This window comes from Pavona decussata, unplaced genomic scaffold (genome assembly GCF_977016875.1).
Source record: "Pavona decussata unplaced genomic scaffold, jaPavDecu1.1 SCAFFOLD_114, whole genome shotgun sequence".
NCBI lineage: Eukaryota > Metazoa > Cnidaria > Anthozoa > Scleractinia > Agariciidae > Pavona > Pavona decussata.
In genome coordinates, this window is record NW_028145528.1 from 4,318,776 (window position 1) to 4,333,906 (window position 15,131).

At 39.4% G+C, this 15,131-nt stretch overlaps 1 protein-coding gene across 1 annotated transcript in view; it reads right to left on the minus strand.

Moving 5' to 3' along the window:
* LOC146470318 (centrosomal protein of 290 kDa-like) overlaps positions 1 to 15,131 on the minus strand; it is a 74,919-nt gene that overhangs the window by 22,501 nt on the left and 37,287 nt on the right. The window contains exons 39-56 of the mRNA XM_085122413.1: positions 14,418 to 14,681; positions 13,408 to 13,731; positions 12,636 to 12,698; positions 11,170 to 11,316; positions 10,701 to 10,766; positions 9,956 to 10,063; positions 8,810 to 8,854; positions 7,577 to 7,731; positions 7,278 to 7,365; positions 6,393 to 6,518; positions 6,043 to 6,108; positions 5,249 to 5,320; positions 4,718 to 4,825; positions 4,270 to 4,386; positions 3,682 to 3,837; positions 1,382 to 1,575; positions 595 to 685; positions 135 to 266 (exon numbers count right to left, since the gene is read on the minus strand). Of these exons, the coding sequence (XP_084978539.1) occupies positions 135 to 266; positions 595 to 685; positions 1,382 to 1,575; positions 3,682 to 3,837; positions 4,270 to 4,386; positions 4,718 to 4,825; positions 5,249 to 5,320; positions 6,043 to 6,108; positions 6,393 to 6,518; positions 7,278 to 7,365; positions 7,577 to 7,731; positions 8,810 to 8,854; positions 9,956 to 10,063; positions 10,701 to 10,766; positions 11,170 to 11,316; positions 12,636 to 12,698; positions 13,408 to 13,731; positions 14,418 to 14,681 (2,322 nt within the window). The remainder of the gene's footprint in view (positions 1 to 134; positions 267 to 594; positions 686 to 1,381; positions 1,576 to 3,681; positions 3,838 to 4,269; positions 4,387 to 4,717; positions 4,826 to 5,248; positions 5,321 to 6,042; positions 6,109 to 6,392; positions 6,519 to 7,277; positions 7,366 to 7,576; positions 7,732 to 8,809; positions 8,855 to 9,955; positions 10,064 to 10,700; positions 10,767 to 11,169; positions 11,317 to 12,635; positions 12,699 to 13,407; positions 13,732 to 14,417; positions 14,682 to 15,131) is intronic.

A 15,131-nucleotide genomic window follows, 5' to 3' on the forward strand; every position in this document is an offset into this window, starting at 1 on the left:
ATCTTCTCTAGATGACGAAAATCCGAAACCGATAACTTTCGATCACATTTAGCTGACCATTCATTGCACGGTGAAGTAATTTTCTGTGGTGTTGTTTATGACTCTGACCAAGGTTAGGTGTGACTCTACAGTACCTGTTCAGCCATACGGCCAGCAAGGTCTCGTTCCAGGCCTTCAATGTACCCGGTTAGCTGCCTGTTCCTTAGTTCCAGGGCCTCCATTTGCTTGTCATGACCTAGAACTTTTTGCCGCCTTAACTCCTGGTTCTAACACGACAAGAAAGACGAATAAAGGATCTAAGCAGTTATCACGAAAGCATGCTACAAGGTGAAATAGCGCTTTAAAGGCAACGAAAATCCTTTTGTTGCCTTATTCCAGTGAGCAAATTCAAAATGCTGCAATAATGCATTTTTTCTAAAAAAAATCTTCCAAACAACCAGCTTAATTACTTGCCAGACAGAAGAATAAACGTCAGCTTGTTGCCATAGAGATACCATGCAGCAACAGCTGCTTCTTTTGAAGCGACCGGACTTACATAATTGTCTAATATGACCAGGACAACACTTGTTTTTATCCATTTTCATTTCATTGTACCTCTTCTTCCAACTTGAATATGTTGTGCTTAAGGTCCTGTACAACTTCGTTCGTGACAAGAGGCGGTCCACCAACCACTGGTTTGGCAGAGCTGAAATAGACAACGTAAATACATGGATGTAGCACCGCGAATACGATGCAAATAAGCGAGACGAAAGATCCTGTAATTGTTGATTCTCCTTTTTCTCTTCATTTGCCTTTCTAATGACATATTTTTTACGGAACAAAGCATCTCAACAACACTTGATCTTTAAATTTTTCCTTCAAATGAAAGTTCAGGCAAATCAATGCATCCATTATGACTTTACATCCAGTGTCGGTGATATGAAGCAACTCAGAATATTACTGCTTTCCCCGCCGTAGATGGGATACTAATTGATCGTAACATTACTCGCTGACAAACAGATCGCACAAAACGCTGGTCGCATTTCACGGGTCACTAATATGTAAACGAAGTAGAAAAGGTCTCCTAGCTCTAAATTCTACGCCAGATCTTTTGGGATAGCGTTTCGGGCTAACACACACTGCATGTCTAGCTTGTATGAACGTCGGAGCTACAGTGAGCAGCGCTTGTGACTTGTGTTTCGAATCAGTCGGAATGTATCCTACCTCGGCTACCACCCAGTTACACATTATATGCTACCGACAACACGGAAGCAGAGGTCAGAACCGACAACTTAGCGATGTAAAGCCCAAAGCGTCAGCCATTTAACCACAGCAACTGCTAACAATTCAGTCTAAACACAGTTGAACGGAAACTACGAGAACTGTAGCAAACACAACGCACCTTTTCAATCTACTATGAAGCCCCGCCTTATCTTTTTCAGCCCTATTGACCGCCTCTCTCAGCATGGCGATGGTCTTTTCTGCTTTTTCCTGTTCGCGTGTTTTCTCAGCTAGTTTTCCTCTTAGTGTCTCTACTTTCTGTTGCCATTTCTTGTTATCTTCCCAGCGAGCCACACCTTCACTCACAACAGTGGCCTGGTCGTTTTAGGTTAAAAAAAAGTTTATTGTTATTCCTAGGCTACTGTTAAAAAAAACAATACTTAGGAAACATCTTCACTTAGCAACGCTTCATGAATATGGCCCCAGGCGAGTGGCGCTTTTACGAAACTACTTAAGAGTACGATAATGATGTGTTATTCGGTAAAGCCTGGTTCACAATTGTGACATAACGACATAACGACATAATGACATAACGACATAATCGCTTATGTCGGAAATGTGAACACTGACATAAAGACATAAGGTTAGGTGAAAAGAATACTTTAAAAATGGCGGAACAAACACTTGTTGCCTTTGAGATGATTTAATTTGTTTCTTCGGCGAAGGCGTCGTCGACGACAACAAAGGGAAAAAATTGCTAGAAGAAAAGATTGTTTTCGTCCAGTATTTCAGGAAGAAGCTAGAAGAGCATCTACACGTCTTTTATCATACAATATTGGATAAGTTCGAATCGCTTCAGCAAGTTCTTCTTCATCTACACGAGCCGCACCAGGGTTGCTCCGTCATATCTTCCAACTCCACAGTAGCCGCCATATTGAAAATAGTGCTGGTGGCGAACTGGGTTCGACAAGTTTTGCCGTTCTCTGATTGGTGGTTTGTTGTGTCGTTATGTCGAAGTTGTTCACACTTGTATGACAGCAACATAACGACATAAAGAAAAGATCAGTTTTTTCCTTATGTCGTTATGTCGATGTCGTTATGTTGCCAATATGTCATTATGTTTACATGTTCACACTGCTAACATAACGACATAACATCCTTCTTATGTCGTTATGTCGTTATGTCGCAAGTGTGAACCAGGCTTAAGAGACATAGGTACACTCATAAAAAAAGAAATCCGAGTTCTCTCCTTCTCATGTATTTACCAGGCTTCAAAAACTCATTAATAATTCATGAGCCCATTGACCTATCAAATGGTCGATAAAACATCATGTGCAGTGGTTTTAAAAAGCGATAAAACCTTCTCCTTATTAGTATGCGGTGTTTACTGTTTTTCTTGTATGCTTATTTCCAACGTTCACAAAAGCATCATTGTTATGAACTCTCTTGACACACGCTTTTCCAGGAATGTTTATGAAGCCGTTCAAAAAACTCGCAGCACGTGTTTTATCGTGTCTACAACCACTCGACTGCGCCTCGTGGTTTTAAATCCCGATAAAAAAAAAACACTGCTGCTCGTGTTTTAAACATTACCTAAAATATACCATCACATTTACTCCAATACTTAGGGTACAGCTTAAGTTAGTGCTTTTTCACGAAAAATATTTAACTTAACTTGGCAGGACATCATGAATCTATTCCTAGACCAGTAGGAATCTCACGAACTATGCTTTGCATGCATTTTAAATTAAGAGAGCTTCCTGAATACGGCCCCTGATGATTTACAAAGCAAAAGATAGCTTTGATCCTGGTGTCTGTAGGTGCAATCCCCAAACAACAGCTCAAGCGAGGAACTTTCTATATGTACCATTTGTTTCCCATTTATTTGAAACAGAAATCTTGTCAAAAAAAAAGAAAGAAAAGTATGTGAGCTCAAACTGAGAAGTTTTGGATGAGTCTCTGTGTTACTAAAACAGTTTCAAGCCTTTTTTGAAAGTGAAGTATGTGGAGACTGGTCGGTGCTGTGTGTCTGTTTGAGTGTGTGACATCTGGGAAACCGATTCACCTAATTGCACCTGGAACTTTTTAAGTATATCGCAAAGTGATTTAGTAAACAGATAGACTCACAAAAAACATATCAGTTTTGAACTCTCAAAGTTGAAACCTTGGGTCAGTTATTAAAAGACAGTTTAGACGGTGTTTAACAAAACCACGTTCTAAGCCATTTTCAATTATGCCAACAGTCATACTTAGACATTGTCTGCTGCTGGCGGTAACAAGAAGGCTTGCATTCCAGACTAGAAAACTAGTTATCTACTTAAAATTAACCACTTACAAACAGATTTAGAGGCCCACGGATTGTCTTAAGCCGCGGCCTAAAATAGACTCTGTTTGAATAACTGACCCTTTATCTCTAACGAGCTTTTCTTATTCTTTAGGTCGAACCGCTGTTAATCAGGTAGGTAAAGTGTTAAGCCTTACCCTGTCTTCCTTTATGACTTCCTCCACCACAGGTTTCTCGGTACCAGGCCCATCTTCACCGTCCTCCTCGCTCTTCTGCCTTTGTTGCTTTAATTTTTCTTGAAGAGCTTTAACCTTTTGTCGCAGTTTTTCTGCTTCTGTACGTTCTTGAGCGTGCTAAAAACAAAAGACGACCGAACGATTTAAGATCTAACCCTATTATTTCTGCTTAGAGTTCTTTTATTTCACATGGAAGCAGCATTGAGATCTCTGGCATAAGGAAAAAAACTATTTCAAAAGCGGAGATTAAAGGAAACAATTTGTACACGAGATGGCCGATGCTCAATAGACCGAGAGACTACCTATTAAAAAAGGTGCACGAAACAGCTAAGGTTTAAGCCTCTTCAACGTTGCACAGACGCATGGGTTTGAAATCAAGGTTAAGCTACATTTCTATTGGGGTAACAGTGACTCCTGGTGACAACGGTAAAGACAATATGAGTAAAATTGCTTTTTTAAGGCAAAACATCTATAGGCTATTAATCATTGTCTACAAAACAACTAGTGCCAACGTCAACTACTTCACCATGGCTAAACAAAGCCTGTTACCGTATTCCTTTCCATTCTTAATTCTTGCTCCTTTTTCTCAAGTTGTTCTTGTACCGTCTCCAAATCCTTCAGTTCACTGCCAAGTTTCAACAGAGCAGAATCTTTTTTGGAGAGATCCTGCCAAAAAATAAAACGAAGAAGAAGAAGAAGATAGAGATAAGGATAGGCCCATGTTCAATTCAACGAACGGAACGAGCCAGAGGGGAGTAACAACTTCCCCTGGATGGATCTTTTAGGTTTGCCTGGTCGTCATTTTGTGGTTTACTCACTTTTTAAGGACAAAACAAGAAAGCAGAAAAGAGATTTACCATCAGAAAGCAAATAAATAAAACACAACACACAACAAATAAAAGCCGGAGATTAGTGCAGTGAACACAACATCTGCAGACGACATTCAGACCCCGTGCGATGGATGATCAACGAACAGAGTTGCAGATATGAGTTGTACCTGCTTTAACTTATCCTTTTCTTCCAATAGAGTTGATTCCTTGTCTTTTTGTTTCTTGAGCTCTCTTTTGAGCTTCTCCATTCTTTCTTGTAGCTCCTCTATACGCGCCTAGAAACCAGAAATTGGAAACAACAAGTAGTAAGGCAAATAGATAAATAAATAAAAATATGTATTTTAAATAAGTATTTTTATAGTGAAAATGCACATAGTTACCCAAAGATAGTTTATAGGCAATTCACTCAGAAATAACGTGAAGCAAATAACAATTAAATTAAACATAACAGGTTAAAAGTCCCAACTGGCAGGAGGCAAACCAGCTGGCTGTATACAAGAATGGCCGAGGACGGGGCTTGAACCCAGGACCTCAAGTCTGGAGCTCTAAATTGCTGGGCCGAGCTTCCTCCGTACATTTCACAGTCTAACACTGATGTTAATTAGTAAGGCCTGGACAAAAAAAAACACACACACTGGAGTGAGGCAAGGAGCCTGAGTACGAAAGTATAAATTTCTTAACTACATGACAAGGCAAACCTGTAGTCCAGCGGTCTCTTTGTCTACAATGTGCTGTACATTAGCTTGCTGTTCGGCTTTCCTAGCGTGAGCCTGAAAAATAAAGAACGTCAAACACGGGCCACAAGACTGGACGTGAAATATATCCATTGGCATATTTTTTAACTGCATGAGGGAATTAATTAATGACACGTAGTTGCGAATAGAAAGGCTGAATAATATTCAGGCTTCAACGCACATAACTTTCATGGTCTCTGTCATATCAGAAATCAAAAGGGGTTGAATTGGAGATCAAAGGTTTGGGAATCAGAATGCACGGGATCGGAGCAGTAGGCTTTTTTTCTTTTCTTTTTCTTTTGTTTGTTTGTTTGTTTGTTTTTTCACTCATTCTTTCGCAAGGCGATTCAACGTGCTTTCTGAATTATGGCAGGCAATCAAATAGATTGGAAACAGAAATCGTAAGAGAAAGTTGTGAAAATGTTTCAGTCGGGAATCGAGCCGGGATTTTTTGCGCTCCCGTTGCGTCTTTTGATAAAAACAGGCCTCTATATAGATACCTTAATCACAGAGTTTTTAACAAGCTACCACTGCTTCTTGGAAAGTTTGGTTGTATAGCTATCTCTTAAACCTTTTTATGTCTCATCTCTGGAGTTGTCAGGAACATAACATAACAGCGATTTGATGCTAACAGCCAAGCTTATTTCCTTACAAAAAGAAACACAGACTCGTAAAATTATTCTTTTTTCGCAAGGAAGGTGCTACAGGAAAACATCTATAAGATTGACACTACTAACATAAAGATGAAGTTGATCTACCTGAACATTTTCCTCTGCTGTCGATACCATATCAGCTCTGAGTTGAAGGAGAGCTTGACTTAACGACTGAAAAATAAGAAGTAAGCACTTGTTCTTAAAAAAAATATAGTAATAAAACTGAGATGGGTCAGGAGTAACATAACTAGACTTCCATTGTGTAAGACGCGGAAAGTGGTAAGTAAAGGTTTCAATCTGCAGATGGGAGCAGAATGCTACATTCCCAAAACGAAATACGTGACAACCACGCCTTCCAGTCTCAGTGTAAGTTATAGAAGATTTGGAGAGTCGAGGGTATCTGTTTTAACAGGCTTAACTGTGTACCGTGGCTATTCCAGTACAATCCACATTACCTTCTGCTGTTTCTCTTTAAGAGCCAGCTGGTTACGAAGTCTTTCCACCAAATGTTTCATGGTTTTACTGGGGGCCCGTTGAGCTTCTTCCCTTGCTGTGTCGAGTTCATCCTTTAATACTTCAATCTATAGTAAAGAGAACAACAAAATACTGTGAGAAATACTATGAAACAAATATCTCAAAAACAGCCAAGAGGCTAGCCAGCTGCTTGTCTAGTAAGGATAGAAAGTCTAAAAGCAAGCTCGTGCTAAGTTGTAGTCCATCCTTAGTACTTTACCTACCGTCTTTTCCCATGAGCTGTAAAACTTTTCAGGCTACAAGATTATAAATTTTCCAGATGCAGGTAATACTACTGCTACTAAACTGAACGCCTCTTCAATGCCCAAAAAGCCGAACCGTTAGTAACAGATAATAGAGCACAAATTCATGATATACTCCTTACAATGTTCGATGCCATATCAATGACATATAAAAGCAAAACAAAAGAACATTAAAAGAGCGACTTATCACAGGTGACAAGGACGAAAAATGGATTAATTAGCCCTTGAGATTGTCAGACCAACATTAACTAGTTCTTCCCTTGTGCTTAAGGTTTGCCTCTCCTTGGAGAATTAACTTCCTATATTCCTTTTGTGCTCCAGGTTAATTTCGAGAATGACTAAAGGTGCTTATTCAACGTTTTAGTACAGTAGTGACCAAGAAGACAAGAAAGCCTTCGAGACATGGTACGCAAACAAAGCACCACGTTTATGTGTATCTCAGTTTAAGCTCGAGTTTTCGTGTGGTGTTGTTTCACTGGCGCTTGGGTGGAACTGCTAGCGAAATTATAAATAAATTATGACGAAGCAAACTACCGTACATGCACGACAATGGTAAAAACTGACCTCTTTACTCTGCTCCATTATTCTGTCGTCTCGTTCCATTTTTTCACTGGTGAGTTTCTTTGTTTCATTTGAGTGTTCCTCTTCTTTTCTGATCAAGAGAAATAAGGCAACAAAAGGTTTCGTTATTAGTTCACCTGACTGGTGTTAGCCACACCGCTCACTTAGCTGGTCGCGATGGAACCAATCCTCCACCATCACCCCGGACAACAACAACAAATTTACTGTCAACAACATTGTAGAAGTATGTTTAAAGAAAATATTTGTAATTCTACGAAGAATGGTATATTAATTTTAATGACCTGGCCATTTGTTGTTTGAGATTGTTCACTTGCTCTTCATGTTCTTTCTTCATTTTACTGATTTCATTTCGTGACTTCTTGTATTTCTCTGCTGCAACAGCTATAGCGTTATCCTGCTCTGCTACCATCTCCTCTAACTCGGACAAACGTGACAACTGAAAGAAGCGATACACACAATGTTCAACACTGAATACACGATTGGTACAAGAACTTTTTTTCACCAGAATAAGAAACGGATATGTAGAAATACGTTTTTGATATGTAAAAATCATATTTTTGCAAATTACCACGTCATACTGTGAATTCAATACCATATTCCTGTGTCACAAATCTTCCACGAACTCAGTGCTTTTTTTTTTTCTATTCAATGATGTGAAGGGACGTTTTGTGTTTGTTTGTTTGTTTGTTTGTTTGTTTGTTTGTTCGCAAGGTGAGCCAAATTTGTGTAGTGCCAGTCTGCGAAACCAGCAGCTCAGGTTTTAACCCTGGGCTGGACAAAAAGAAAAAAGATTCTGTCTATGCTATGACATTGGTAGAAGGTTAGACCTGGAAGTGTTTCAGATGACAGCTAGAAATGGTGGTCCTGTCTCCAACACGCAGAGAAAAGAACACGGATGACGTAACAAACCCTGCGTGTGACCACCCTCAGTATCATTCTATTCGGGTGGATAGGTGATATCGTTAAGGGTCAGGTCGCATAGGAGCCACAGGTTACCCACACAACCGAAGTTTAACCCGATTTCTGTAGCACGAGGCAACCAGGAGCAAAGCTACTACCGCCCTGGATGAGATGATAGTCCAGCATGTCGCTCGTACCCATTTGTACATCTGGGTGAAGAGAAGCAATATGGAGTAATGAAATAATGTGTAATAATGTGTCAAATGAAACAAAATGACTACTGAGGCTAGTCCAATCAAATAAGTAACCACCGACCATCAGATGTGGCCCCGGTTGTTCAGAGAATGGATAACTTTATCCAGTGGATAAATCGCTATCCAGCGGATAAAATGTATTGAGTGGAGTTTATTTTATCTGCTGGACAGCGATTTATCCGCTGGATAGAGTAATCCACCATTTGAACAACCAGGGCCTGATCTCAAAAGTGATAACCACTACACCATCTAAAGCTGATGTCCTATTTCATTCTCACCAATAGACTTTTTTTGTCTTTTTTCCTTCCGCGATTTGCTTACAATATTGACACGTTCATCATTATCACAATCATTACAAACCTGTCTGTGGGTAGGGACTGGAGGACCCTCAGCACTCACTGAGTCCTGATAAACAAAGAAAAAAGCAAACAGATAAAATGATGTAGCAATGATAAATTGATTTTAAAGATCTTTTTTCGAATTCATGTTTTATTCAACCAACACAGATGTGATGACTACTTACTGAAGACACAAAAATAAGCTCACACTACAAAATGTTAACCATCCCAATAAATCATATCCCGAGGTACTCCCACAAAGAAAATTGAACATTCACAAAAAAAAGGAAGGAAGAAAGAAAGAAAGAAAGAAAGAAAGAAAGAAAGAAAGAAAGAAAGAAAGAAAGAAAGAAAGAAAGAAAGAAAGAAAGAAAGAAAACGAAAAAAATCACACAACACTGAAGTAAAAGCCTAGAACACAACACATCACCAATCAAAACCAGTCATAACACGCCCAGAATGTTGTTTACAGGAGGTCTCTTCAAGACGCATCCTTCATTCCTTTCACAAATGTAAGTTCGTGTGGAAATACGATACGTCTAGCTTTCAAACAGCTTCCATTTCAGTCAGAAACTTCACATGTGCCTTGCAGCGGGACGGGTTGCTAAGAAAAGTACATCCAAGATGGCGGCGACCATATGCCGAATTTGCACCTCTTTTGATATCAATTTTATTGGGATCGGCAGCTCTTTGAAAGCTAAAATTCTCCTCTTTAATAAAAAGAAAAGGGAGGGACCTTCGCATTTAACTAATAATATAATAATAATAGTTTATTTCTATACAGATTATTCCTAAAATGTCCACAAGCGCTTCACATCAAAATTCCCTTAAAAATTAAAAATATAACTAAAATAAATAAAAACTTTTCCCTAATTAATTTCAACAATAAGCCTTTCTTAAAAGGAAAGTCTTCAGGCCTTCCTTAAAGCAAACTACGGAGTTCTACATCCTTAGCTCTAGTGGAAGGGCATTCCAAAGCTGGGAGCACATAAAGAAAATGCCCTGAACCCGTGCGATTTTAAATTGTACGATTGTGTCTTCAGAAGTTGCATATTTCCCGATCTGAGGCTACGGCCAGGTATAAAAGTCTAAAAGTTCCTGAAGATAAACAGGTACCATACTATTCACTACTTTTTATGTATACAGTAAGATCTTAAATTCTACTGACCATGTGAAAAGATTTCTTCCTTCTGAACGTCTCGTCAGTTTCTAAGTGTAATCTGTCCTGAAGAAGCTGAATTTCTGCTTTGTGCTGCTCGGATTGTGTCTGCGCTTCCTGTTATCAACAAGAAAGAAAGTGAATAAATGAAGAAGCACTCCCAAGTTGACTTTCCAGGTGCCAGTTGGATGCACACGGAGGAAGAATAAGTGAGAAAAACAGCTAACGAATTGCTCTTTGGTCTCTGTGCGTGTTTTCCCATTCAAATCAAATCATTGTGGCATTTTCCACATCGTAAGATAAAATACCTCATCCCCTGAAAGTAACGATGTTGGAGGCTGCTAAATCCAGAAGGTATTTCTAGAACTTGTAAGTTTTAAAAACAGCGACCATCGCTTACTTTTTGATTTGTTTACTCATTTTATTTTTGTTTTGTTGTTGTTCTTGCTGACCAGGAAACCATTTCCTAACACTTGCATTACTGTCACCATCTTATACCTTCAAGACATATGAGTGTTTTCCATTTGCCAAAACTAGCCAGCCAGACAGGCAAATCTGCAAATCGAATGCGTCATTTTGAAGGGATGGTGCTGCAAAATCTTGAAAAATAAACACTCCGAAAATGGTGCGCGCTATTTTGAAGAAATTTGAAGGACTAAGATAAAACTTGTCCTTCAAATCGGTACATTCCGCATTCGAACCGATCGGTGTGGCCGGTCAGCTCTATCAAGTGGAAAGCGCATGTACATCTTACCTCTCGCGCCTCCTTCAACATCTCCTGGTATTTAGCCAGGGACTCTTCTTTCCGAGCCAGCATTTGCTGAAACAGAATATAAAGACAAATAATAAAAAAACAAAAACAAATAAGAAAACCATATCGTGCAACACATACACATCGAAATTAAAACAAAAATAAAATAAAAAGTGATTGGCCGGCTGGTACCAAAAGAGGTAGCACTCACGAAACCATTTCCTTACATTTATTTCTTTGAATTTAAGCGCCTTACATGAATATCATGAAAATCATCGCATTGGAGAGAACCCTATACTTCTTTCTGGTTCATTATCGATCATTGTCACGAGGAGACTTGGCAAAATTTTGGAATTTGAGACTTGCATCAAGTGCAAATCGTTGTGAAAACAGCTGAGAAACCACTGTTGCAAGTGAAGCAATCGCATTCAAGTCTGCTAAGAGGTCCCAGTGGTTTCACACACAAGCATACCTGGAGACTGGAGACAGTTGCTTGTGCTACTTTCAGAGCTCGTTTGGACTCATAGTCCTCCTCTACTAACCCAGCGGCCTTCTTTGCCTCTGATGTGATCTCTTCACGATCAGACAGAGGAAGACGAAGGCGCAGCTCATTGATCAGCTAAAAAGAAAAGAAGAAAAAATACTGTACGTAATTAATTACCATTAAGTAGTAACATGTGTCACTTTATTTAAAATACCGAAGTATTTTTGTGCGATTTATGACTATGCGGGAAAAGCAGATCTTAGCAAGGCCTATTGGAATCCCAAAAGAAAATTGGGGGTAACCAGGCATTTTTCAGAGACAATTAAGCAATAATATTTAAAAAAAAAAAGCGCCAAAATATAAAGCAATGTATGGGATTTTTTTCCTAATTTGAAGCTAAATTATCTCTGAAAAATGCAAGGTCACCCCCAATTTTCTTTCGAGATACCAGAAGCATTTGCTAAGTTTTTCTTTCCCCGTATAGTTTTAAACCGCGCAAAAATATTCCTGTATTAGTAGGCACCACCCATAGGAAACCCAAGTATCTCGAGATACGCAGAACGCATGCGCAGCAACAATTGTAGGCACCGTCCTTAACGTACATTCGAATCCTTTCCTTTTACGAAGTGAGGTTAGAGACAGTAAAATAGTATTGTTTTGTGGTCACCTCGACCACTGAGGAGGTGGGCGCTTAAGCGGGGTCAAATTTACAGGCAAACTGGGGAACAACTTTCGGGACGTTGAGAAAGCGTTCAGAGATAATAAGGCACCAATCCCGTTATATACTTTGAAGCTTCATTTGCTTGGTTACCTCCGAAAAAAGTGTGGTCAACCACAATTTCTGAATGTCAATTATAGCCCTTGCTAAGTTGCTAATATACATGTATGCATTTCCCGCACACCACGCAAAATACCTTTGCATTAGAAGGTACAGTCCTTAAAAGGAAAGTATCACGGGAATTCGGTGTTAAATCAAAAACTCCAAAACGTTTTTCCACCACCAGAAAAGTATTGCTCAAATTTGTTGAAAATTATCACCCCAGTGTACCAAGACTATCGATGAGCGCCTCTGGCCACAGATGGACTGGGTTAGAATGGGCTACAACTTGAAAAAAAGTTAGACGACTGTTTTCAAGTTTCCGGGCTTTCGTTTCCAAAATGCACTAAGTGAAGGTGTCGTCGCACCATTTTCACCCAAAAGGTCAAAATCCCCGCGATACTTCCCATTTGAACACTAAGAATGGTACAGTTCATTACACTGTTCGAACATTTGAACGGGTGGTAAGAGAAACTTTTTGACCTCTGGTAAACGGAAAATTCTCCCCTAAGGTGCTTTTCAGAGGAAACAGGCCAAGATAATTTATTGCTCAGTAAGCTTCAGCATTTAGTAGGCGTCGCCTGAACCATAGCCTTAAGTTAGAGAATAATGGATAGATAGAAATCAACAGCATTACCTTGTCTTTCTGAGTTAACCTTTCTTCTGACTGCTTGAAAGCTTGATCCAGGTCGCCATATTTCTACAATGTTAGGATATCATTTACTTTATTCTCAATTATATTGAAAACGTTAAATAATGAGACTGAAAAAAGCATTTTCGATGGAAACCACTATTGTTCACAGAGAACTCAAGTAAAAACTACAAGAGAACGATCTCCTACCACTGTGCTCACTGGAAGAGAGCAGTGGTAAGAGTGCATGCCTCCCATGTGTCCCGGGTTAGAGTCGTGGATTAGGCATAATACGAGTGGCTGTGATGGTTTTTCTGATCCACGAAACCTCGCATTTCTCAATGTCAATTCCGGTTCAAATCCAGGGGAGATAGATTAGTTAACCTCTTCGGACAGTTTAGTGGAATCACAAACTTTGTGTCCTTTCAACCATTTGTATCAATAAAACTGCGGTCACACTTTTCATCACTTAATCTGAAACTCTCTTCCATTTTCTGTACAATTGCTAAAATTGAATTATTGGATAATTAAATTCTAAAGTTTATACAAGCCCGAAAAGAGCGGCCATTAAATCGTCTTCTGCTCTTTCTTGCAAAATGAAATCAACAAGATCTAGCAACATTTCTTGGTTGGTTTCCACAACATAATTATTCCACTCGAGCTTGTTGGATATGATATGATTATAGCCGACGCTATCCGCATTGTTGGCTATCTATCACGTCCTATCCAACGCGCCCTCGTGGAGTAATTTATTTTATTGTAACAATATGGTTCGTACCTTTTTGAGCAATTTGTTTTCCTCTCTAGTTCCCACAATAATCCTGATGTGTTCCTTAATTTTCCTAATCGCCAGCTCTAATTGATTCGCCACCGGCAGATTGGGGTCTGGGATCGAGCCAGTGGCCTCCTCAAACTTTGCAGCCGCGTCAGCAAGTTGCTCTTGTTGTTTCTCCAGCTTGTCAACCATGCGTTCAAGCTCTACCTCTCTCTGCTCCCAAAGCAACTGTCGCTCTTCGTGTTCCTTGGACATCTGAACGTTTTCATCTTCTAAATCGGAGATTGTTCGTTCGTGTACTTTCACAATGTTTTCCAGGTACTTCAACTGAATCAAAGTAAATGAAATCAATGGATAACACATCATAAAATTTCGCTTTCCCAGATCTGGCTGGTAAGTTTTGTCATGCAAAACGTCAAGACGCATTAAAAAAATTAGAAGAGTACAAAATTTCCACACCGGAATATATACAAAGACAATAGAGTTTACTGTTACTAAGTAATGTAAGAGAGTACTTTACCCCCATAGATTTCATTTGCGTGATAACAAACACGTAGTTAGTAGCCTTAAATTTAACTTCTCTCTAATTTTCGCGAACCCTAAACGACGAAAACCCGTGCAGAGACAAAAGGCACAACTCATTTGGGTATCTTTTCCCATTTGTACCAAAACAGAATTAACGTGTCGGGTTTACGAGAGAGATCCAGGCCGTTTCTTAAACAATCAACAAATTTATTTTTATTAACGTCAGTAACATAGACGTAAACACAGTCGTAGACATAGAAATAGAAGTTGACAGACACACGTCATGTAGCACGGACAGTAGACGTAGCTATGGTAACGGCGCGTTCTACAGACTTGACAAATCAAGCCACCAGGCGAACCTCAAGATATATTTGAGGCTGTTTCTTCCAGACCCATCTTGCGATACGTACAGCTTTTAATCTATTCAGCCGCCAGGACCAAACAAACATAAATCAATTTGTTAAACAATCGTGTGTTCTATCATCTACCTCTTCCTGCAGCCTGCTAATGGCGCGGTTCAGTTTCAAGTCTTGCAGTCTTATTTCTCCCATCTTCGCGTGCCACTCAGTAACTTTAGCAGCTCCTTTACCGTCCTTTAGTGTGGCCATCAGCTCTTGCAACCCATCATGTTGAAGTTTAAGCTCGGCAAGCTTGTCCTCCGCCGCTTCCCTGTCGCTCTTGGCTTTCTTTAATTCTCCTTCAAGCTTGCGTTTGTCTTCTTGTAGTGATTGCATGGTATCTGCAAACTTTTCCTGATGGTATTAGAAAGGAAAGTTTCAATGAAGAATTCAAGTTTAGTTACTTAATCCGTATTCATCATTCTGTTTCCATATATATTACTACTAGTGTTATGGTATAATTTGAACACAAAAAGCCGAAGCGCGTTTCTGTTTCTTTGTTGCTTTCAAGTGCACTTCACCTACAATAGGCCATTTCTGAGTTACTGTGAACCTCATTATGAAAGCGAGGATAGGTGCCAAGCTTTTCATATGAAAATTAGTTTTGTTTACATATGAATGAAAACTAATTACCATGATAAAAACTTTGACTTATGTATACGTGTATGGGTAACAAGTGATGCTCAAAGCAAGCATTATAAACAGCCCTTGGGGAATTGAAAGGTCTAAAATTGGCAAAACCATGCCCAATGTTGTTATCAAACAATTCTCCTTCTCCTTCTCAATTCTACTTTCTCTTCACAT